At 35.8% G+C, this 25,429-nt stretch overlaps 1 protein-coding gene across 2 annotated transcripts; it reads left to right on the top strand.

The window, feature by feature from the left end:
• The first annotated feature begins 334 nt into the window (after positions 1 to 334).
• On the top strand, positions 335 to 24,560 carry LOC142349236 (uncharacterized). 2 transcript variants are annotated; one of them, XM_075400664.1, is made up of 5 exons: positions 335 to 1,623; positions 7,978 to 8,162; positions 11,986 to 13,025; positions 15,986 to 16,292; positions 24,437 to 24,560. In XM_075400664.1, exons 2-4 carry the CDS (start codon positions 7,978 to 7,980, stop codon positions 16,048 to 16,050), a joined length of 1,290 nt encoding a protein of 429 aa, XP_075256779.1. In that variant the 5' UTR covers positions 335 to 1,623; the 3' UTR covers positions 16,051 to 16,292; positions 24,437 to 24,560. The 2 variants fall into 2 exon arrangements, with proteins under 2 accessions (XP_075256779.1, XP_075256778.1); XM_075400663.1 differs by having other exon boundaries at positions 7,971 to 8,162.
• The last annotated feature ends 869 nt before the right edge of the window (positions 24,561 to 25,429 follow it).

The raw sequence follows: 25,429 nt of genomic DNA, 5'->3' as shown, positions 1-25,429 counted from the left end.
CCCATTTTTGATCAAAACTGTTTTTCACAAGCCTTCTAAAGAAAAAACCGCAGTCATAGAATCTATTGGGACTTCACTAATTTACCAGTTAACACTTTTTCAATGTGTGCTGATCAAAAAATGTGAATTGACAGCTACCGAAGATTTGAGTCTTGATTTGAATAAATCTATTGTTCCAATTATAATTATCATTTGGATGCAGAAACAAATTAGTAAGCCCGAATCGGCCAAGTTGATAACCGATCTAACCAATTTTATTAACCAACAATCAGAAAATGGCAAAAAATTCTTCAAAATTGAATTTGAAATTAAGTTCTCAAATCCTGATGATATTTCGGCGATTTTAGAAAATTTCGATTCTGGAGACTATCAAATGTCAAGTCAGAATCGTATTCAGAAGTTTATCAACTCTTTAACTGAAATCGAGGTGAATTTTGCTGATCGAAGTCCTGATGATTCGTTCTATACGTTGAGCAATGAGCCATTTAGAAGTTTCAACAATCAAAAATGCACATTTCAGATTGTCCCAGCAATTGTGGGAATTATCAACAGTTATTTCCCCAAGAAGAGGGAAAAGTTAGAGCTAGTACCGAATTTAGATCAAATTTTTGACAATATTCTTTACGCGACAACAGATTCTGGAAACTTAGGATCCGCAAATAAATACGGTTCATATATGGGCGAAGTAAAAGATTTTTGCCATTGTTTCTTAACAAAATTGCCAAATTCGAATGGAACGTTCCTGAAAAATTTCGCAGACGCTCATTTTTCAACGTTGCTACACGAAAGATCTTGTCAGCCAATCAGATTCGAGATTGATTGGATTTATTGCGGTGACGTAATAGTTGCTTTCGAAGTTGGCTATGCGGAAGATTCCGAAAAGCCGACTACAATAATAGCAAGGAAAATTGAACAAGCATTGACGAAAATAGTTCCTCAAATGGAAATGATTATTCACACTTTTTTCACGACTTGCCAGAAATGGAATAATGAAACGAGTCGACCAATTAACAAAGATTTCCAACAATTTCTGCAAAATAGCTTCAAAGTCATAATTTTTATAACCAATGTCAAGTTTGCGACTTTGAGGAGAACTATTTCGAGTTTTAAATCGGCCCTGAAAACCGACAATGCTTATCAAAAATCAGCGATTTACACGCAAGTTGTAACCCCGGTCAGAAATTGCTCGGGAAAAAGTTTAAACCAACTTCTGTTTTTAGCTGAAGATGAAAAGTCTCGACTCGGTTTATTCAAAATTGATCAAAATTTTGATATTGTTGATTCTGGTTTTGAAATTCGTGAAATGTTCCAACAGAAACCAAATCACAAAAACGAAGTGGTAGAATACATAAATTCCCTTTTTACACTCGCAAGTTTGAACAAAATTTTCAGCTCTGAAGAATATTTTAGTATTGAAACTACCAATTCTTTGGACATTGATCGCCGATATTGGAATTCATTTGCTGAGTGGAGTAAGATGCAAAACAAAAATTCAACTTCGCCAATTGGACTTCAGTTTATTTTGAGTCCAGAGCAACACCGGATTCTGTCAGAAAACAAACGGTTTGTTGGAATTTTTGGAGAGCCGGGATCAGGCAAAACGTCGCTGTTGCTAGCCCAAAGGTCCAGATTTTTGTTTCCCTCTTTTTTGGTTTCCTCCATTTAAGGCTACATTTAGAACAAAAAATTACTAATATTCTGTCAAAAGTTTGGGTCTAAAATTGATATTCACAAGACTGCATTTTGACCAATGATTTTTATTGAGCACAGTTGTTCAGCTCAACTAAGCGTTTTGCAGTCAATATACAATTTGCGGACTACAATCAGAATGGGTTATTGATTTTCTGAGTCAAAATTTAATCTTAAATCCAATTTGGGTTCCATGTTTGTGAAGAATTTCATGAACAAGCAACGAAAACTGAAAAAAAAAGAAAGCGGGTTAGTTTTCAAATTTGCTCTTCACACAGAAAGAGCAAATGTAGCTACAAAAGCATGATCCTAATGTAGAGCTACTACACGTTAAAGCATTAGCTGAGGTACAGTTGGTGTCTTTTCTTTTGGAAGACAAAAATGAGCACCAGACGACAAAAACTTTTCCGAATTCTCCCCTCAAATTTGGTTCACACACAAACCTCATTTGACATCCAAAACCTCTTTTAAAAACAAAAAAACATTCAATCTGTGAACGATTGAAAAAGATTTTTATATTTTATTTAAAATCTGAAACATGTAAATTAAAATAACTACTTGGTTAATGTTACATGTTATAAATTTATTAATCAAACATTAATATTTTCTAATTCATAACAAACTATGGTTCGGTTTTCTTAAAATAGTTTAATGAAAAATATGTTTGAATCCTGCAACCCTTCTGTCTATTGGAACTCTTTCGTGTCGTTTAAGCATTTCCGGCCATTCACAACACCGGCCAGTCACAACACCGGCCATTCACAACACTGCGTTCTTAAATTGAGAACTCAAAGATACATTGGAAGTTGCCAAATGTACATAGAACAACACTTCAAGGCACAAACTGCTGACAATAGCATAGAATCTTGCAGAACCTTGTGTTAGGTAAAAAAAAATTATAATCTTTTAAGTGCATTTCAAGAGCACACAACATTATCAGGATTTTGCTGAAGGAAAAGAAAAATTTGCATGTCAACTGTCTAAATTTCTATCGACAAAGTTGCATCTTACCTGATAAATCTTTTTAACACCCCATTATGAACAATTAAACTGCACAACTGCAGTTATGTCAAGATTGATTTGAGTATATAAAACTCAGAAGCCAAAAGAGGAGATAGGAATGATTTATATATTTAAAAGTTTATAGTATTAAAACTACTAAATACCATACGCTACAGCTGTCAAACTGAGTATCCAGTCAAGTTGTAGACCGTGAGATGATGTGATGAAAAATTATTGTATTCGAAAACAAAATTCTGCAGACGCAGAAAAGTCAAATAGGTCATTTTTTCTTCTATTGTTATTTCTGAGATTAATTCAAGACAACCGTAATCAGGTAATCAGAAACAGTAGTTATAACATGTTTAAAAAATGTGGTGAGGTGTGAAACGGTAGGAAATCCTGATAATCTTATCAAAATAATGATGCAGTTTGAGTAACGTTAATTGATTATTCGAATGACTACAAAGTATAGAGACAAATTTGAAGAAACAATAAAAATTTAGAGAAATTTAGTTTAGTTTGTAGGAAATTCGTGGTAATGACAAAGTTAAGGACAATGTGTTCTAAGTAAATTTCACTATTCTTAAGCCCTCTTGAAATACATTTGAGTATGGAAAATGACACACGCCTGCTTCAAACTGCTGCCTGAAAAAATGTGTCGTTTTTTTAAATATAGCAACAATATGAGCACCTAACTCACTCTATGAAAATTTTTTTAGCTTTTTTGACTTAATAGAAAAAAAAATTACAAGGTAGTTTCTTAAAACACTTTAACAAGTCACAATTTATGCTTGAAGATTATCAAGTTGAAATAAGACTTCAACAAAAAAACTCTCTTTCTCTAATAATTTCCAGGAAAGTTAAAGTCAGAAAACCATTCGAAACGACCAAGTTTTTGTGGTGCTTTATAGACGTTTTGAACGAAAAATAGTTGTGCAAATATGCTCGAAAAATGAAAATTTTCTCAATAAGTTGTTTTGGAAATTAAGCTATACAAAATAGAAAACTTTAGCCAGAAGTCAATTCTCTTTATTCTTTATTTCAACAGATCAATAAAACTGCAACATTGTTTCAAACAGCAGCTAAATTCCTCATTAGTGGCAAATTGAACAAAAATTTGGCCAAAACAACCAAAAAGAGAACAAAGTGTATAGCATGTTTTTCCCAAAAACATCGACTTCATCTGATTTTAAGAATTTGAACCTCAGATGCAGAGAGAATTGAAAAAGTTACCACAATGAAATGGTGCTATCGTAAAATTTGGCTTTTTTTTAAGAAAAAAGACGAATTCCCGTTTTTTGAAACTTTTAGGAAAAATCCAAATCAAAGGCAGCACTATGGATCTTTTATTGTATTGAATTCTGTTAACACCGTTATTTAAAATCTGCTTAAGTGAGTTCAAAATGGTCAGCGGAAATGAGTACAAATTGCGAAACCTGGCAGCAATAAACAACTTATTGGACACTTATCTGAGAAAAGCCAGGTGTGGCGCAAGCATAAAAGCAATGCTAATTGACCGAAAAAACTTCGATCAATGAGATTTTTTGATTGGACTAAAATCGAAACTTAGAACGCAATTTTGAAGAATAAATAATGATTTTCAAGGGGTCCAATAGCCTCAGTAAAAACTTATGGGAAGACTTTGCTTACTGTGTTTTTTTTAAAAAATGAAATTGAATGACCACAGTATGTAAGTCTTTTTTTGCAAAAATTGAATTTTGTATGTTATTAGAATTTTCCGATTTTTTAAACAGGAAGTGCAGTATTAATATGACGCACTTTATGAAAACAATACTCACTAATCTGAAGCAAAGTAAAGGTTTCTTTGAACAGATATACTCCAAAGACAGATTCTTATTTGTTCTTAAATTAAAGTTTGCGTTTTTTAAGAACAACAGTTAACATATTTTTCAATACGCCAGGTAATCAAATTAAACTTTCTTTAGATAAACAAATTGTTCGATAATAAAGAAGTAGCGACTGGAGAAAAGCCAGAACCAAATGATATGGAATGTTAAAATTGAATCCTCTATCCGTTTTTATTTTACAATTTCATTATAACAATAAAATATCGTATTTTAAGTTTTCTAGTCATTATTTTGGAAAAAAAATGTTTGTTTTTTTGTTTTATAAACGCTGTTTATGCGGAATTTGTGGCAATTGAGATGAACGTAGCGAATTCATAAACAACAGCTAAAAAAATTTGTTAAAATTTGATTTTTAAAGCACTAGAAAGCCGCGATAAATAGCTCATAACAGTGATGTACTTTTAATCGAGGTATCGGAAGTGCTACAAAAATGCTGATAAAAATGATTGGCCGTATCAAAAAATTGTAAGAAAAACTTATTCTCAATCTGTTTTTTACCATGAACATATTATGATCAGGTCCCTTTTTACTATGAAAAGTGTAAACTCAGCAAGAAAAACGAAGTCTGTTCAGTGTAAAAATAGAATTGAATTCGTATACTTAGATAAAAATCGTTAAAGAAAAAAAACCTTAACTAAACTGTACTTAAGAAATTAAACCAACTACATAATAGTTAATTTACAATTCAATTTTGCAATTATTATGATCATTAAATTAATATCATTCAGAACACCAAGAGAATCTTTCAATGATATGAAAAAGAAAAAAAGCAGCTTTAACAGAATTTAATAGATTTTTGAGTTTTCAAGAAGGCACAAAATAAAAGCAATAAAAGAACAGTTATTTTTCAGTTCAAATAATTTCAATGTCAAATCAACCGGAGAAGCTCCCATCCTCTAGTAACACCTGCAGATCCCCACCAGTCCAATTAGTTTTAACAGAAGCCTCTAGCACCCCTACAATACATAACAGTACCTCAAAAATACCTTAAACAATACCTTAAACATAACCATACCTTAAAAAATTAATTCATAACAACCTGAAAAAAACGGGAATTTTCTTGAAAAAATAGTATCTTAACTGGTCTAAAATTGTTGTCTTCTGATTTTGCATGTTTTACACTGGTCTTTGTTTGCAGAAGCTCTCAATTTTGCAAATTTCTCCCTTTATCCAAATATCATGTTTGTGCATAGTTCAAAAATTCATTTTGTTTTCGAGAATTTCAAGATTATCATGATTTTTTTATAACCAAGAAAAGAATAAAAACCGAATATTCATGACAAATTCATGAGAAAAATTTGTCGAGGCGTATTTTGCGAAGTCTTAGAATGCTTTGAAAGCCAAAACACCCTTAAAATACTATGAAAATTAACTGATATAACTTTCTACCATTGATATTTCACGATTAAATACTGATGTACTATGATACTACGATCCGGGTAGTCACTTATCACATTCTTTAAACTGTAAATATACGTGCATGCAGTTATGTGTTGTAAAAAAAATTTAAGTAGAATAATTGTCCAAAGAGCTGCCTCAAATTCAGCTCAGTAATAGTGTTTTTCCAGAACCTAGCAAATTGTCCCTTTCCTAGTCCTAAAATGTGTCTATAATTACTAATCTCGCAAAATGTTTACTTGAGGACACAAGGATTTTGTTTAACATCATTTGTAAAGCACTAGAAAGCCGCGATAAACAGCTCATAACAGTGATGTACTTTTAATCGAGGTATCGGAAACGCTACAAAATTACTGATAAAATTGATTAGCCGTATCAAAAAAATTTGTCGGAAAAATTTATTCCCAATTGGTTTTATTACTATGAACATATTATGATCAGTTCACTTTTTACTATGAAAAGTGTAAACTCAGCAAGAAAAACGAAGTCTAGTCAGTTTAAAAATAGATTTGAGTTCTTATACTTAGCTTAAGGTTTTCAAAATTTTTGTTTAGCTTTTTTTTATCCAGAACTCATATCAAAGTAATATAAATCGTTAAAGAAAAAAGGCCTCCGATAAACTGTACTTAAGAAATTAAACCAACTACATAATAGTTAAATTACAATTCATTTTTGCAATTATATTGATCATTAAATTAATATCACTCATAACACCAAGAGAATCTGTCAAGGGTATATAAAAAAGAAGAAAAAGGCAGCTTTAACAGAGTTTAATAGATGTTTGAGTTTTCAAGAAGGCGCAAAATAAAAGTAATAAAAGAACTGTTTTTTTTTCAATTCAAATACTTTTAATGTCAAATCAGCCAGAGAAGCTCCCGTCCACTAGTACTACCTGCAGATCCCCATCAACCTAATTAGTATTAATAGATGCCCCTACCCCCCTACATACATAACAATACCTTAAACAATACCTTAAGCATAACCATACCTTAAAAATTAATTCATAACAACCTGAAAAAAACGGGAATTTTCTTGCAAAAATAGTATCTTAACTGGTCTTAAATTGTTGTCTTCTGATTTTGCATGTTTTTCTTTGGTCTTTGTTTGCAGAAGCTCTCGATTTTGCAAATTTCTCCCTTTATTCAAATATCATGTTTGTGCATAGTCCAAAATTTCATTTTGTTTTCGAGAATTTCAAGATTATCATGATTTTTTCATTAACAGAGAAAAATATAAAAACCGAATGTGCATGAAAAATTCTTGAGAAAAATTTGTCGGGGCGTATTCAGTGAAGTCCCAGATTGCTTTAAAGTCAAAACACCTTCAAAATACTATGAAACTTTACTGATATAACTTTCTACTATTGATATTTCACGGATCAGTACTGCTGTACTATGATACTAGGATCCGCGTAATCACTTATGAGGTTCTTTAAATTGTAAATATACGTGCATGCAGTTATGTGTGACGAAAATTTTTTGAATTAGAATAATTGTCCTAAAACTGCCTCAAATTCTGCTCAGTAATAGTTTTTTTTTCCAGAACCCAGCAAATTTTCCCTTTCCTAGTCCTAAAAATTTGTCTATAGTCACTAATCTCGAAAAACGTTTACTTGAGGACACAAGGATTTTATTTAAAATCTTTAAAAATATGGTGAGTCCGAACCCATGATGAGGTGCCAGGCGGAAGTGACCTCTAAGCAGACCCAAGTCCAACGCAAACGGTGAGTTTCCAGACCAAAATTACAGGGTGTGGGATTTGGTTCGAGCGCACAGTAGTATGATCAGAGGTCACTTTGGTCTGGGGATGGTCTGACCAGAGGTATCTTCCGGATGGTAATGGTCTGATCAGAGATCATTTCCGTCTAGGTTGGTCTGTTCAGAGGTTACTTTCGTCTGGCACGGTCTGATCGGAGGTCACTTCCGGATGGCACCTCAGCCTGGGAATATTTTGAACTAAATTTTATTATGGCTGAGGAAAACAAATAATGAATTGGAAAATTAAAACTGGAAGTCAACAGATGGCCGAATTAGACGACGTGGATTGCATTTTATTCGCTTTTGAGAGCTCTAGGAAGCTGTTCGCTGATTGGCTGATAAAAACCGTGAACAGATATGGAAGCGAGAAGCTGAAAGCGAAGTTCAAGTTAGTTCCAACCTTCTATGATGCAAGTCAGCCCGGAGTTGAAGATATTGCGAAATATTGGTGAGATCTTAAACAATTAAATACAAAATTTTATCTTTTGGCTGCCTTTCATTACGCCGCAGAGGTATACCCAAATCGTCACGGGCAAATATGCCCGATCTGTGTATCTCGTGTTCGTTTTTCCTATGTTAAAACATTGAAAATTCAACAATATTGCGGAAAATGGCTACTTTAGCAAAAACAGTCAAGATTGAAGGAAATTGCGCAACCCGTGTTCGCAAAAGTGTCCAAATTTTAGCCGCGAAATAAAAGTACAAGCTGTGTATCCTATTTTTCGCGCATTTTGTATCACGAATCTGCTCCATTTATGTATCGCTTTTTCGCACGCCACGTAACTCGATTTCGCACTATAATCCGCTATTAAGCTTAATCTAATGCGCGTTTTTGAGCATAAAAGTGATTACTAAAGCTTTATTACTTCTACTAGTACTTATTACTACTTTATTAATACTGATCAAATTGTTCCTATCCGGTTCATTGGATCTACATCAGTCCAACATTGAAAAACAAAGCCTTTTTGGGTGAGGCATTTTTCGAAAAAAAAAGTTTTTGTGGCACTGGGAGGTATATCATATATTTCAAATAAAATGTACACTCTTTCCGCAAGAGCAACACTTTAAGCACTTTATCAACCATCGCCGCTTACACAAAAATCAATCAAATATATATCATATAACTATTATCTCATTTACGATACTTAAATAGCAGATTGAGGAGCTTTAGCGGGAGGAGGAATAACTTAGTTTTTAGATTTGATGAGTTAAAACTCAGATCCTAAGTCTGCTCGGAAGCAAAATAATTGGCAGTTTGAATTCATAAGACGTTTCCGAGGGAAGAATTTTTGACCACGAAAGACAGCTCCTGACAAAAAAAATAATCAAATATCTATCATATAACTAATATCTCATTTACGATACTTATATAGCAGATTGAGTAGTTTTAACGGGAGGAAGAATAACTTAGTTTTCAGATTTGACGAGTTAAAACTGACATCCTAAGTCTGCTCGGAAGCAAATTAATTGGCAGTTTGATTTCAGAAGACGTTTCCGAGGGAAGAATTTTTGACCACGAAAGACAGCTCCTGTCTTAGGAGACAATATAGTAAAAATTGAGCAATCAAAAAACACAAATACGTTATTAAAAAAAGCTCGATTAAACTTTTTGATTTGTTTGCAAATTGAATATATTGTTCAGTGAATTAAAAACAGAAAAAAATCAAATTGATTTTTTTTCTGAAAAATCCCTCAACATTTTTTAATGATATTTGTTGGATTTTCAGGTCGATATAACCTTCCTGGTTATCAAAAACCGCTTGGTTTCTACATCAGGCCCCTACATATAGTGCCCCTACTATATAGTGCCCCAGTCCAACCTTGATATACAAGGCCTTTTTTGAGCAAAGGATTTTTCGGAAAAAAACCGATGATTCGGCTTTTCGACTTTGTCTTTAAAGTTGTTTGTATTTAAATCGAATTAAAGCTTTAAAAGTTTCAATTAAATCTTTAATAAAATGCTGATTACAAAGTTTTAAATCAATTTTGCTTGCTCAAAATGTGCGCCTTTGATTAGGCTTAATTGAGGATTAGAGATACTTTTAATGCGAATAATAGATACCTAAATTGAGCGGAAACGTGCTACAAGACTTGTGACCTAGTTTTCGTTCCGAATGTTATTTTATTTCGCAAAAATGGCGGAACCCTTTTTGCGATAAGTAAGATACAAAAGATGTCTCCTAAACTTTTGAAATTTTGAGAAACTCTTGAAGTTGGTTGCTGCAAAAGTAATCGACATTTCAAGTTAAGTAAATTTTTTTGACTTTTTCCCTGCTTTTTTGCTCCGGACTTGGACAATCAATGGCAGATTTGTACAGGAACCTTGTGAGATTTCAGCGAAAAAATAGATTGAACAGTAAACTAATCCTGCCTCGTTTTAAAAATTTTTCGCAGAAATGGAAAATATATAATTATTTTAAGAGAAAAGACTATCAGAATCTGTAGTTTTCCAAAAAAAATTTTCTTTGAGATTTGTGACTTTTGCAAACACCTGCCCTGCTTCGCTTTTAATATATAGTACTAAGCTGTGCCAAAGTCACCCCGCATCAAGCTTATTTTCCTAATTCAAAATCAAAACTTATATTACAGACGAATTTTCGATTTTGACCGTTAACAACAACAAAACATTTTCTGCCAACCGGTAAGAAGTTTCTACAGAAGATAAATTCAAACAAATCTGATCCGAACTGAAGCGTTCACCACTACTTCACAATAATTAAGTGAAAATAATGGTGTAAAGAAAATTCCCCTCTTAATTAGCAGAGAAAGAGTGTGAGGGTGTAATTTTGAGGAAATTACACATATTTTACTTTCTTTACACAACTTACTACACCCGTATTGCGCTCTCAAAAATACACTAAAATAAAACTTTTCTCTATTTTGAGCACACTCTTTTTAATGCACTTTCCACTATTTTTATTACATTTTTCACTGCAATTTTTCACTGCACTGTTATTACACTCCTAAAATTGCACTACAATTACACTGTTCACTGTATTTTTATTTCATTAATTCAGTTTTTAATCTTAAAAAAACACTAAAATTAAATTGTTCATTTTAATGTTATTGCACTTTTTCACTGGTTGAAACCTTCCGAGGTCAGAGTGTCAGTGTGTGCAATCGAAAAAATATGTAACATTTGCGCGGATATTGTGAAAACCCGGGTCGAGATGTGAGCGGGTGTAAGCAGAAATTTTTGTGCCGAATGTGTTAAAATTATGTAAGGAATATGCCATTAGAGGTTTTTTAGGAAGAGAATATTTATTAAGTTAGGCTATTTAAGTATTTACGTGTTTATTTTATGGGTTATGACAATTTACCCAATGCCATTATACCCAATGCCAAAATAACCAATGCCATTATACCCAATGCCAAAATACCCAATGCCATTATACCCAATTCACATTAATGTTTTCGTTCCATAATACGAGTACTAATTAGCAGAAAATAGCTCTTACACGTTTGATTTAACAAGCGGATAATTTAATCCCATGTTCGGTTATGATAGTTTCATATCAAGTCCCACGGGCCGCTGAGGCATGGCCATGGCCATTAATTATGTTAAAACATAGGGTAATACCGACTGCTAATTTTTTGTCGAATTATTGAACGAAAATATCAAAGTACATTGGGTATAATGGCTTTGGGTATATTGGCATTGGGTATAATGGCATTGGGCATTTTGGCATTGGGTATAATGGCATTGGCTAAATTGTCCTGACACCTATTATGTTAGAGATTTTTTGAAAAGTTTTATGCAGAACTCTGCATAATATAATCATTACAGGCAATGAATTTTGTTCTTTGTCGTTAAACTTTGTTTTTTCGTCGTTAAGTTTTAAATTTATTCGCTATGAAGCAAAAGATGTTTTCATTTCTTAAATCTAAAAAATCTAAAAATTTCGTTTGTGCACCGCTTAATAAGATTAGACAAAATGTAGTGGAGTGTACGAGAGTGTAAAAGGGAGCGTTAATAGTGCAATCAAAACAGCGTAAAAACTTTTTAATGGTGTAACTAGAAGTATTAAAAAAGTTTTATTGGTGTAATTAAAAGTGTAAAGAAAAGTTTTAATGATGTAACTAAAATAGGGTAAAAATAAATTGATCCACCTTTATTACACAATCTTAAAATTACACTTTGTCCGCCATTATTAAGCGGGGCACTAACGGTTTAAAAGTCTTATATTTTTGCACTTTTCCCCCCGTTATTTTTGGGTTAAATCCTCGCCCCGATGAAAAAGTTGTTAGTTTATGGTATAATTTTTTTTCAGCCCTAGGGGACTTGAACACGCGGTCCTGATGATAGACGAACTGTACAGTGACTGTTATTTCGGAGTTTCTAAAGACCAAATACAACAAGTAAAGTGCTGTTGGATGGCTGGAATCGAAGCAGGTCAACGAGAAATTCTCAATCGGAAGCCTCGAATTGTCGAAAACAACATTTTCAACATTGAAAGTCTGCACGTTTTATTTCGAAGTGCTCACCATATTAGCCAATTTTCCCACAATTTTCTGGAAAGACAGAATTCAACTTTTGTGTCTTCAGCAATCGTGCCGGGATGTTTCACTTCGTCACAACATGAATTTAAAATCGAATATTTTCAAAGTTTGTCCGACAAAATTTTGATTGAGGAAAGTTTTCAGCATTCAAGTTATGGTGAGAACCGGTTGTTTATTGTTTTTATTGATAAAATAGACGACAAAAATCAGTGGCTGGAGCGGCTTATGACACGAAAAGATTTCAATCCCGCTTGTGTCTGCTTTTGCGGAACATCTGGTTTGAATTTAGAATTTTTACCCTTCACGGGCTGCGAATTTATGTCAGTTCTGATAATAATTGATCTTCTAGAATTTAAGGATACACATTTTCATTGCTTCATTCTAGCAATTTCGCGAGCACAATTCGAAGTATGTTTTCTGGTAAACCAAAAATTGGAAACGAGTGAAGATTGGGTCGAGTTTTTACATCCAAAAGAATCGATTGTGGCAAAATTATGCAACCAAGTCGAGAAAGGCGTGGCTTTGAGATCTAATTCGTTAATCGATTTTCAGTGGAAAGAAGTTTTAAAACTTCGTGATAAAATTCGACGCATCAAAATTAAAAATCTCCAAAATTCTCTGACTCAATCGTCGGTTTTAATAGCCCTTCCTTTGGTTATTTTACTTGGATCTAATTTGGCTAGTTCGCTTGAGATTTCGTGTTGGACTGCTGAAAACACTGGAAAAGATGGGAAGACATCGAATTGGACAAAAGGCACAGCATCAAAGCAAGCGAAAAAATGGAAGAAAATAGATGGCACCCTAAAGCCAGGTAATGAATAGGACCACCTATTTAGAACATTCAACCTTTATCAGTACCCACCCGGGTCCGTGTGTCATAGTACTTCAGTACTGAATCTTGATAATTTCATTATAAATATCATTATTCCCAGAATTCTGTTCATGAAATTCTATACCCTGTTCATCATGAAATTTGGAGCCTATAGTCTGATAATATTCTGTACATTCTGTTTCCATAGACTGATTTTTTCCTGAACAGTATGGTTTTCATATTGATTTTTTCCTGAATAGTATGGTTTTCATACACTAGTTTTGCCCTGTATAGAATGGCTTAAAAGCTGCCTTCAATATGCTTACAGTGACAAATACCCGAAGCACGCTGACTAGAATATGAGTAAATGTGTGAGAATATAGTTGCCAGCAACTGTTTCCTGTCAATTATTAGATTGTGATCATCTCTAATTGCTGTTTTTACCCCCCTTACAGTGGTACAATGTGGTGTAAACTTGCATACAGAGATTAGTGAAAACAAAAAATAATTTTAACGGAGATGGCGCAGTTCCCATATCTCTTATGTGCTTGGATTTTTTTTCCAAATGGCTTTCGCAGTCTGTCCGTTTGTTAATCTTTGAATTACAAATTTAGAGCAAACATTTTTTTAAGTAGATAAAGCAAAAGTTTTGCACGTTGTTTGTTACACACGCAGTAGGATGTGAATTTTACTTCTGAAGAAGCCGATAATTGTTTTTAAATGTAAACAAATACTGTTAGAATACTTCTGCGAAAATATAACAATTTCAAATGCAGATGTAAAACTTGAAATGATATCAAATCAACAATTCTTTCCTTCTTTAATTAATTGCCTCCTTTTAAATAAAGATGTGACTTTTATTTCAAATGAAATATTGCTAACCTCAGCCTGCAAAATACCCTTTTTCTTTTTTTTTCTTTAGATATATTTCAATCTTAAGATCAATTGTTAGAAAACACCACTGTGATAAATAATTGCTTATTGGTTGTCCAACATGTCTTGTCTAATCCAAGAGATTTGTGCCATTTAAGTCCCGCAAATGCTGTGAAAAATAATCAATTAGAGAAAATATTACGAAGAGCTACTACAATTGACGTTAATTCATCTTTAATCATTTGTAATTCTACTGGTTCCGATATAAATAAATTTATTTCCAATAGAACCAAACATCAAAATGATTAGTAAAAATGACCAAAAATGGTTTTTTGAGGAATTTCTACAAGATATTTTCAATATAAGATCATATAATTTAGAATCTAACTAAATGTTAAAATTTTTTGCCCAAACAGGGTTATTGACTGCGAAAAAGAAAGAGCACGGGAAACAAAATGATATTAAATTTAAATAGCTGACTAGTGTTTTCGGCAAAGCTTGCACAGGAGGCAATTTTGTTAATTTAATTTTTTTGGTAAAAATAAGTGTGAATTTTGAGATATTCCATTGGGAACAAGTACTTAGTTACAATAATCACAATCTAATATAGCGAATGGTTTTATGTGTTACTGAAGTAAGAAAACAAAAAAAAATATTAGCTCTCTCTACTCAAACAATATCGCTATGTATTTAGCTGCAGCGTTAAGAAGAAATTGTAGTTGGTTGCGGCTCTTTAATTATCAGCCGGTGGTTTCTGTCCTCGCAGAAATGAAGGACGTGCTTCAAATACAGTTTTACCGCCTTTTATAGTGATGCTTTGTACTTTTGCCAGTTGGTTGAAATACTCTTTTTGGTTGATTCACCATTTCAACATACGCAAAGATATCAGATTAGGATTGCACCAGCTAGTAATAAAAAAAATTTGACTTTTGTATTGTATATAGCACTGGTACAGTTTATTAGAAGTTAAAAATTTTTGTCGGTGCAATAATACCTTTTAAAGTGTTAAGATTATACAAGAAGATGTTTTCTGACTTCTGGACAATGGTTCCAACTATTAATGCGCATGTCGAATGTAAATGTCAGATCAAACACGCCTAGTCTTTGTGAGTGTTTGGTCCCATGAAAAAAGGCATGTGACATTTATTTAATCTAATTTTTGTTTTTCGAGCCTTTTGATTTAAAAATTAAATTTGAATATATAAAACAAACGGTCGACGTGTAACGCGTTTTCAAATATAAATACTGTAGTGGTTGCAATGATTATCAGTTTTTTTAAAAACAAAACTCTCAAAGATGTAATTGCAGATCAATCACTTGATTGAAATTAGTTGATAGAAGTTTTAAAGTCCAAAATTTTTCTGAAGTTAAAGCAACATAATTTTTGGTTTTCCTAAATTATTCAATTAAAAGTATTTGAATATAGCGCTTTTTGTCTATCAGAACTCATTCGTTTCATTAACTCACTGATACTGTCATTTTTGTATCGTTTTTTGTTTTTTTTTCTGGTTTTAATGGAAAGTTTGCTCCTTTTCGAATGTAATTTAATATGACTGCTCTTTTATTCGTTGGTATAACTGATCTGACTTACATTTTGGTACTTAAAAAGTATAGGCACTTCGGCTTACATTTGATCGGCTTCATTTTAGATCCTTTCGAAGCTTTCGTTAGATTGGCATTTTTTGTGTTGCAGAATAATTTAAAACAGGTGTAACAACACTATAGCTATTTGGAGGAATTATTTAAAGATCTTTTGAGAAATGAAACTTTGTTGCAGTTACAATTATAATAAAATTTTGGCCATTGACGTCTAAAATATAGTGCAAAAAGAATTCCAATAGCTTGTAAATAAGAACTTTGATTTGCTTCCATTCCAAAATGCGCGTAAATTTTGAATTCTACTCCAGTTCGCATCCGAGTTTAATTTGTTGCCATCTTAGAATTTTAAATTTTTTTATACAATTGCGCAGTAACGTATGAACTCCGCTTTTGTCTATAGTGACACTTATTTCGCAGGAATAGATGAGATTTTTAATAGCATTTTGGGTTAATAAGTTCTTTGTATTGCAAGGATTCTTCTTTTATAGGTTCTAATCCCGAAGAACAAAATAACCGAATTGCAGATTTTTTTTGTACTTTTACGACCAACTGAATGCAGTTGATGGGCATGGAAAGACAGTCGAAACTCTGAGAAATCTTCATTTACTATTTTACGCTGTAATATCTAGAGACAAAATTATGTGGGACGCAGTTACTGATATGGCACGCAAATATAATTTTCTGTCGACGGAGTTGAACAAAATTTATCCGGAGAATCACACGTTGCTGACATTTGTGAGCTTCGAAAGTGAATTCAACTACCCCGGCATTACGTGTCCAGACAACCATATTCAGGTATCATATTTGCTTCTGGATCGATGGGAATTGAATACATCGATGTAAATTTGATGCGTACGGTAATTGAAGGGGGGGGGGGGGGGGGGGGTACCGCAAAATTTTAGCTCGGTAACATGGGGGAGGTAGACAGCAAATCATGAATTTTTGATTTTTTGTTTTGCACAAATTCCCATTATAGCTCCAAGCTATTGAGCTATTTGGGTGGTTGAAGCATAAATCTTAATAGATTGAAATTTAAAATTGTTTCAAAATTGTCTAGCAGAGATTTTGCTTTTAAGGGATCTCTTCCGGTTGTGCCCCCCCCCCCCACCCACTCTTGGATAATGACAGCTTTTTGATTCTTGGATAATGACTGAATTTTCGCTTAGAAAAAAAGATGTGATTGCCTCTCAAACAAGTTTTCCTTATACCCTTATCACCATCTTCTTTTTTAAAAATGCATTAAAAATGGGGGTGTCATGTCAATCATTTTTTCTTGAATAGATACTCTGAAACAGTCGATTTTGGACTAGGGTTCCCGATTTCAGTAACAACACTTTGGTATAATAAAATTCATTATATTGAGGTTGATCTTAACAACTCAGAAATCAAATTGAATAGCGCTTCAAGGTCATTTCAAGCCTTAAAGCTAGAACAGCGTGACAAGCGAAACTTAATGCTACATTCTATTGAAGTCATACGGATTTGTTCAATTTCTTCAACATTTATATTTAGCAACTATTATTAGTACGAAATCGTCATTCATGAAGTCAAACTATAACTCAAATTCGAACTACCTCAACCACCAGCAAAACAATACTACGACTTAACAGTATTGCATCAGATTCTTTGCGATTGGATTGCGAATCAACCTGTCATTGATACAGAATATCCGACAACACTTCTACATGGTTAACAAATTTCCCATGACATCAAATTTACACTGGAAAAATGACGTTATGGAAAAGTGTTCACATTCTTGTCGACATTTTTATCTACAACCAATCATCAGTTGAATTTGACATGTAAATCCACGTGACTAGCAGCATAAAAGGAGCTTGAAAAACTACCAAAAATCAGTTGAAACTCGTAAATTTGGTTATGTTAAACTGACATACAGTGCGTACTGGAGCACACTTTCTTGAGCGGTAAATTACTTGTTATCTTGTCTTGTTTCTGTCGATCATATTAGTGATTGTACAGTTTTAACTTTACTTTGACTTGTGAAAAGAGAAATAACTTTGATATTCTCAAAACTTTCTTTCTGAGGAACGAAGTTCCTAAGTAAGAGAAACTTTGTGCAAAGCATAAATTTTCCTTGACTTTGATAGGAGAGCAGCTGTTACATTTGGTCCGCCGACCCGGACAGTGGAAGGCAAACTGCTGTCCAATCTGATGAAGAGAGTGCCAAAGGCATCCCCCAATGAAAATCAAACGAATCAACAGCGCGACGCCAGTGAGGCAGAGCGAAAGGTGCGAGTGCAAATCACGAAACACGTTAAAGAATTGACTTCGCTTAAAAGGAACAAATAGCAACCAGGCAATCCAAGCACAACCCACAAAGAGTGGCTTCAATCAACAGCTCAAAGGTACGACACGAAGTTCCAAGATTTAGTGGAAGAAGTTAACACTAAAACAGAAATTGGCTACAAAATAATTGAAGATTCAGATCGACCCAACAAACTAAATGTCCTCTACCAACAGACTATTCACCTTCTAGAGGAAGAAATACCCAAGCAACTGCAGCGTCGGAACAAGCTTGTGCCCTACCAAGCAAATTTCGTTGAAGAACATCTGAAAAAGGCAAGGAAGTGCAAAGCAAGTTTGGACTATCTTTGGCTTTCATATATAAGCAAAGGCACGCATCCAGCAATGAATGCGGAGCAAAGCAACGCAACTCAAGCAGTGAACAACATCGAAAGCAATAACAACTACCCAACGGACAACCCAGTTGCTCAAACAGTGCAAAATGGAGCAACAGCAAGTGGCCAAGAGACGGAGAATGTTTCGGAAACATCTTCAGCAAAGCAAAGGCGCGAGGAAAGGATGAAGAATTTTGATATCGAATTTGAAACCAAGATGCGACTGGAACAAGCACGGTTTGAGCGGAGGAGGCTAGAGCTGGAAATGCAAATGAAGGAACTGGAAACCAAGCATCAACTACTGGAGGAGGAGCGCGAGCAGAGCGCAAAGTGAAGAAAACAGCATTAGAGAACGATGATGCTCGTTCCCAATCAACCAGTGCTCGAGACAAATCACCCTTCAACTGGACTCCCAAGAAGAGAGATGTCTCTGACTGGGCCAGCAGGATCGACAACCTTCTAACACCAGAACTTTCAACAGCTCGCTTTGAAGTAACCCCTGAAGTGAACAGGCATAGTCACTTCTCACGATATCGCAGTTTACGAGACCGATCCTCAAAAATTGAAGACCGAGACGTTTCCCCCAGAACTGGTCTAATACGATACAAGACTGGCTAATCAGGTAATAGTAACCTACAAAAGCTGAAGTTGAACAACTTCGACGGAAACCCTCTCGAATGGCTTGAGTGGTCTAGTACGTTCATTGCTACAGTGGATCAACGACCAATACCAGACTCAGAGAAGATGAGCCATCTGAAGACTCTACTGACAGGCAAGGCAAGGTCAGCAATTTCTGGAATGGGCTATTCTGGACAGTTCTATGGTGCTCCATGGAGTATTCTGGAGAGGAAATTTGGAAGGCCTCATGTGATCATTGATGCACACATGGAGAGTCTTCGCAAAGCAAGTCAGGTAAAACCACACGACTCAACAGGTCTGATCAGTTTCTCAGTTATTGTTTCGAACTTTGTGAATGTGCTCAAAGAGTACAAGCAGATTGGTGATCTGCAATCAAGCTCGACACTGTATATGGCAGTAGATAAACTACCCCAAGTTCTCAAAGAGAAGTGGTGGTTCTATGTTGATGATAAAGATGAAGATTGGCCTGATCTGATTATGTTTGAAAAATGGCTATCAAGGATAGCATTCGTGCATGAAGGGTTTTCAGCTTTCAAGGGAGAGCGAAGAGAAGAAAACCGAAGAAGCACAAATAGACACAAACGTTTCTCGAAAACATCGAACTTCAGTGCAAGTTCGAACGTGAAAGAAACGAAGCAAACGCAAATTGATCACTGTCCGCTAGCTGATGGCACTCATAAAATATTGAACTGTCCACTATTCAGGAACATGTGTGTGAATGATCGGTACGCAGCAGTGAGGAAGCAACGCTTATGTTACGGATGTCTAGGCAAAGGACATGCAGTCAAAGATTGTAAAGTCAATGCGTGCGGCATCAATGGATGCATCAAGAAGCACAACCGATTGCTACACTCAGAAAACCAAATGGACGAGGGCAATCACGCAGTCAACCTAAGCGCAGCAACAATCAATCAGAATGACAAAGTTACAAGCTTTCTTCAGATAGTTCCTGTCTCAATACAGAGCGGTGGCAACAGGCTGAACACATACGCTTTCCTCGATAGTGGATCAACGGTTTAATTTATCGATCAAAGTGTGCAAGAGAAGTTACGAGCCTAAGGCACCGATGTGACGCTCAACATAGCTTGCATACATGGAACAAAGGACCTGAAGACAGAAAAGGTTCCTCTCAAAATAAAGGGACTACATTCAAAGGTGCATTCAATCGAAGCGTTTGCACATCCGTCAATATCTTTGGGAAACACAAACTACAACTACAACAAGCTGAAGCAAAGCTTCAATCACTTGAGTGTTCTACCCAACAAAAGCTTCAACTTGATGGAAGTTGGCATCATCCTTGGTCAAGATGCTTATGAGCTACAGCGCCCATTGGACTACAAGATAGGAACACGAAATGAACCTTTCGCCGTTCTAACAGAGCTAGGATGTGTAGTCAGTGGACCCATGACGGGCAAGAGAAGACAAAATGTTTGTCATTTCGCCTTCACTGAAGATGTGAAAGTGGCTGAGAATATCCAAACCTGGTGGGACATAGAAACCTATGCTTCCAAATTCAATGTCGTCAGTCAGTCAAAGAAAGAACTGCAGGCACAGAAGATGCTAGGGAGTACAACGAAGTTTACAGGCGAGCGGTACGAAGTGGGAATGCTGTGGAGTGAACCAGAGCCAAACCTACCGAACAACTACAGCTCAGCCTTGGGTCAGCTTTACTCTCTGGAGCGAAGATTCCAAAGGGACCCAAACCTGAAGAATTTGTATCAACAATCAATAGAAACAGATGTAGTAAAAGGATTCGTAAAGATATTGAACGGGTCCGAAGTGAAAGGCACCTTCGGCAAAGAATGGTATTTGCCACACCATCCAGTGCTAAACCCGAACAAGCCTGGCAAAGTAAGACCTGTTTGCAATGCTGCCTCCAAGTACAAAGAAGTATGCCTGACTGATAAGCTACTAGCAGGACCTGATCTGCTACATGGGTTGATTGGAACAATATTCAGATTCCGTGAAGGACCAATAGCCCTGACAGCTGACATCGAATCGATGTTTCTACAAGTGCAAGTTCCCGAACAGGTTAGAAGTAGCTTGAGGTTCTTATAGCGTCCAAGAACAAATGAACCTGTTCAGATATACAATTATCAGCGTCACATGTTTGAAGCAAAGAGTTATCCAACTTGTGCAAACTATGCTCTCAACCGAGTGGAATGGACAACGAAAAAAAGAGTATCCGATTGCAGCCAAGGCAATACAAAACAACTTCTACATGGACGATTTCATCAAATCAGTAGAAACCCCTGAAGAAGCAATTGAAGTTTTCAATCAACTACAACCTCTTCTCTCACAACATGGATTTGAACTGAAGAAGTGGATAAGCAACAATGATGCAGTTACCGAAGCAATCCCCGAATACTTGAAGTCAACCAGCAACACGAAGCAAGTCGAAGTGGAACCCAGTACGAAGGGATCTTCAGTGCTAGGACTACAATGGACCGTTACTGATGATAGCTTTCAAGTGTGTAGAGGTACCAACAAGGAAGTGGAAACCCCTATAACCCAGAGGAAGATTCTGTCACTGGTATCTTCAGTATTCGACCCGATCGGATTGTTTGCTCCGTTCAGTGTTCATATGAGACGACTTCTGAAAGGCATCTGGACTAAGAATGGACAACATTGGGAGAACGAAGTGGAGCCTAGTGAAGAAGAAGAATTCCTGAGATGGAAAGAACAACTTCCAATGTTGGCTGAAAAAAGCATCGATAGAAGATACTTCAACAGAGAGAGGGATAAAACCGAGCTTCATGTGTTTGCTGACGCATCTGAAGACACGATGTGTGCAGTGGCCTATCTATGTTCACAAACAACAGAAGACTCAGCTGACCTAGCATTTGTAATTGGAAAATGCAGAGTGGCACCGATGAGGCATCTTTCAATACCGCTATTGGAATTGCAAGCGGCAGTCATGGCAGTGAGGTTGAAAGAACAGATAGTCAAGGAACATGAGATGAAGATAAATAGTTGCAGCCTTTGGTCAGACTCAACTACGGTATTGCGCGCAGTGGATACACAGTTCCCATCGCAAACAACAAGTGTTTGTGGCCAATCGAGTAGCTGAGATACTAGATACAACTGATGTTTCATAGTGGAAACATGTCAGCGGTATCAACAACCCAGCGGACATTGACACCAGAGCAATCAACATTGAAGAACTCAAGAGAAGTGAGTGGCTCACTGGGCCGGCCTGGTTAAAACGACCAGAAAGTGAATGACCGGAGCAGGTGAACCTAATCTTTGCATCAGATGAAGAGAATATACCCTCAACAGTATTCATGATACAGGCTGAAGAGAAGAAAGCTGTGATCCAGTGCGAACGATTCAGTAACTTCAACAGACTAGTAAAAACAGTGGTATACGTACAGCGAGCATTGAACAAACACAAACCAGCAACACTCGTAGTCAGCATTGAAGAAAGAGAAAAAGCAAAAGCAACGATCTTCAAGTTACTACAACAAGAACAGTTTGGTGAATAGATGACATCTCTCAAAGCTGAAAAAGAAATTCCAAAAGTCAGCAAAATTCTACATTTCTCCCCCTTCCTAGATGAAGAAGGACTTATTTGAGCCAAAGGCAGAATAGGCAAAAGTCAGTTGGACTTCAATGCAAAGCATCCAATTTTGCTACATTGGAAACATCATGCGGTTGAATTATTCTTGCGAAACGAGCACAAGGACAATCAATACGAGGGCACTGAGCATGTAAGAAACATTGTTCAGCAGAAGATGTGGATCCTAGGCATACGGAACGCCTTAAGATCAATCAAGAACAAGTGCATTACCTGCAGAAAAGGCAGAGCACAAACGATGGCACCAGTAATGGCAGGTCTACCCGAAGAGCGGTTAGATGCTTCAACAGCTTTTACAAATGTTGGAATCGACTACTTTGGCCCTTTCATTGTGAAGATTGGGCGAAGAAATGAAAAGCGATGGTGTTGTCTCTCTACATGTCTAACTATGAGAGCGGTGCATATAGAAGTGGTTCCTAAGTTGGACACAGACAGTTGTCTCAAAGCAATAATGAGATTTATTGCCCGAAGAAGCAAACCAAGTACAATCATCAGTGACAACGGAACAAACTTTGTTGGAGCTGAAAGAGAGTTTGCGGAGTATGTTGCGGCATGGAACAAAGAAGGGATCGAAGAACATCTAGTTCAACGAGGAATCAGATGGAAGTTCAGCCCACCCGCAGCACCTCACTTTGGAGGAGTATGGGAACGGTTGGTGAGAAGTTGCAAGAAAGCAATGCATGCAGTGTTGGGGAACAGATCAGTCACCGAGGACATTCTTTCAACAACGATGTGTATTGTTGAGCAGACATTGAACGCAAGACTTTTAACTCCAGTCAGTTCAGATGTTAATGACTTAGAAGCATTGACCCCCAATCACTTCCTGCTTGGCAACAGGAACGTTTGCTTACCCTATCTACCGTGCGCAGAAGAATTTATTGATCATCGAAAGCTCTTTTGACAAACTCAAGCCTATGCAAATCTCAAATGGGACAAATTTCGTAAAGAATATCTACCAACTCTGAATAATTGAAAAAAAGGGCGATCTACGGCGAACGAAACCCTTAAAGAAGGCGATCTCGTTTGGTTGATCGAAGACAGTGATAAGCGTGGATTTTACAATCTAGGTCGAGTTGCGGAGACCATCGATGGCTCTGACGGTGTGATTCGATCAACTATAGTTCGAACAAACGACGGAGTGTACAAGAGACCAGTAGTGAAGCTCGCCCCAGTACTACCTGGAAAAGATGTTTTCGCGATAGAAAACAGGGCCGGCGATATTGCGGCTGAGCTTAACAACTCAGAAATCAAATGGAATAGCGCTTCAACGTCATTTCAAGCCTTAAAACTAGAATAGCGTGACAAGCGAAATTTAATGCTACATTCTATTGAAGTCATACGGATTTGTTCAATTTCTTCAACATTTATATTTAGCAACTATTATTAGTACGAAATCGTCATTCATGAAGTCAAACTATAACTCAAATTCGAACTACCTCAACCACCAGCAAAACAATACTACGACTTAACAGTATTGCATCAGATTCTTTGCGATTGGATTGCGAATCAACCTGTCATTGATACAGAATATCCGACAACACTTCTACATGGTTAACAAATTTCCCATGACATCAAATTTACACTGGAAAAATGACGTTATGGAAAAGTGTTCACATTCTTGTCGACATTTTTATCTACAACCAATCATCAGTTGAATTTGACATGTAAATCCACGTGACTAGCAGCATAAAAGGAGCTTGAAAAACTACCAAAAATCTGTTGAAACTCGTAAATTTGGTTATGATAAACTGACATACAGTGCGTACTGAAGCACACTTTCTTGAGCGGTAAATTACTTGTTATCGTGTCTTGTTTCTGTAGATCATATTAGTGATTGTACAGTTTTAACTTTACTTTGACTTGTGAAAAGAGAATTAACTTTGATATTCTCAAAACTTTCTTTCTCAGGAACGAAGTTCCTAAGTAAGAGAAACTTTGTGCAAAGCATAAATTTTCCTTGACTTTGATAGGAGAGCAGCCGTTACACATTGTATCATTTTAGTTGTATATTATAAACATTTGAACCCCAGAAACACGTTTGAAAACGTAACAGTCGGTTGTATGACTTGAATATGGTCTTGAAGAACGGCTGGTGGTCATCGCCGTTTCAATCCGAAAACGAAGACAATGCTTTCTGTGCGTTGCAAGAAATCCTTGCTAAAAATCCATCTGATGAAACGTTGCTCCACGAATTTGAGGACAAAAACTTCTTTCAATGGTATATATATATATATATCACGGTTTACTGGATAGCTGTCTATGCATTTTGTCAGACGAGCATCGATTTCAATTGCTGATTAAATTGATGTGGTATTTGGATCAATTAGACAATGAAAAATTTGCCGAAATTTATGCTAATAGGGAACTGTTTTCTCTCCCCGGGTGTAAATCGACCATCGGTTGTTGATAGTTTAAATCTATAAATGACAGTTTTTAAGATTATATAAGTTAACTTTAACTGCTAGTCCCAAACTAAGGAAGCCAATATCGCCCAGGCTGAAGTCCAAGACCGAAATAACCTCTGATCAGACAATCATCAAGTTAACAAGAAGAAATTAGCGTTTAAAATTATATGGTCTGTATCTTTGTTCGGACGAAAAAAGTTCGGAAAAAATTTTAACTTTGGTCAGAGGCTGCTTTGGTCTGTGTTGATCTCATTCTATAACGTGAGAAAGTCTGATCAGAGGCTACTTACAGTGCACTCTAGTCTGGGTTAGGGTCGCACAAACGTCTGATCTAATAGAACGAGTATAGTTTTGTTCATAATTTCTAATGGAAATGAATAGAATTGTTCATGGTTAGAAAGAACAGCTCCTCTATTAGTATTACTAAATGTGGTCATGGAGCATTGATTACAGCTGCTAATTGCGCGGATATTGAAACTCTTTCATGGGCGATTAACTCGTTGAAAAAGTTCAACAGTTTCTTAAATATCCAAGTGGAACGTTTTTACATGGAATGTTATGGGTATCCTATTTTAACCGCGCTTTGTCAAGCAACGAACGGTACTGTTGACGGTGTGAAACAAATTTTGGACAATGGTTTTCCTATTCAACTCTTAACTCACGAAAGCCAGT

This window comes from Convolutriloba macropyga, chromosome 11, assembly GCF_964194025.1.
Source record: "Convolutriloba macropyga chromosome 11, txConMacr16.3, whole genome shotgun sequence".
NCBI lineage: Eukaryota > Metazoa > Xenacoelomorpha > Acoela > Convolutidae > Convolutriloba > Convolutriloba macropyga.
This window is presented reverse-complemented; position numbering and strand designations above follow the sequence as displayed.

Excerpts from the sequence above, each read along its gene's own strand:
- LOC142349236 (XM_075400663.1), top strand. The coding sequence starts at position 374 with ATGTCAAGTCAGAATCGTATTCAGAAGTTTATCAACTCTTTAACTGAA. Across the intron at positions 1,624-7,970 it reads TCGCTGTTGCTAGCCCAAAG|TCAACAGATGGCCGAATTAG; the intron begins GTCCAGATTTTT and ends TAAAACTGGAAG. Across the intron at positions 8,163-11,985 it reads GAAGATATTGCGAAATATTG|CCCTAGGGGACTTGAACACG; the intron begins GTGAGATCTTAA and ends ATTTTTTTTCAG.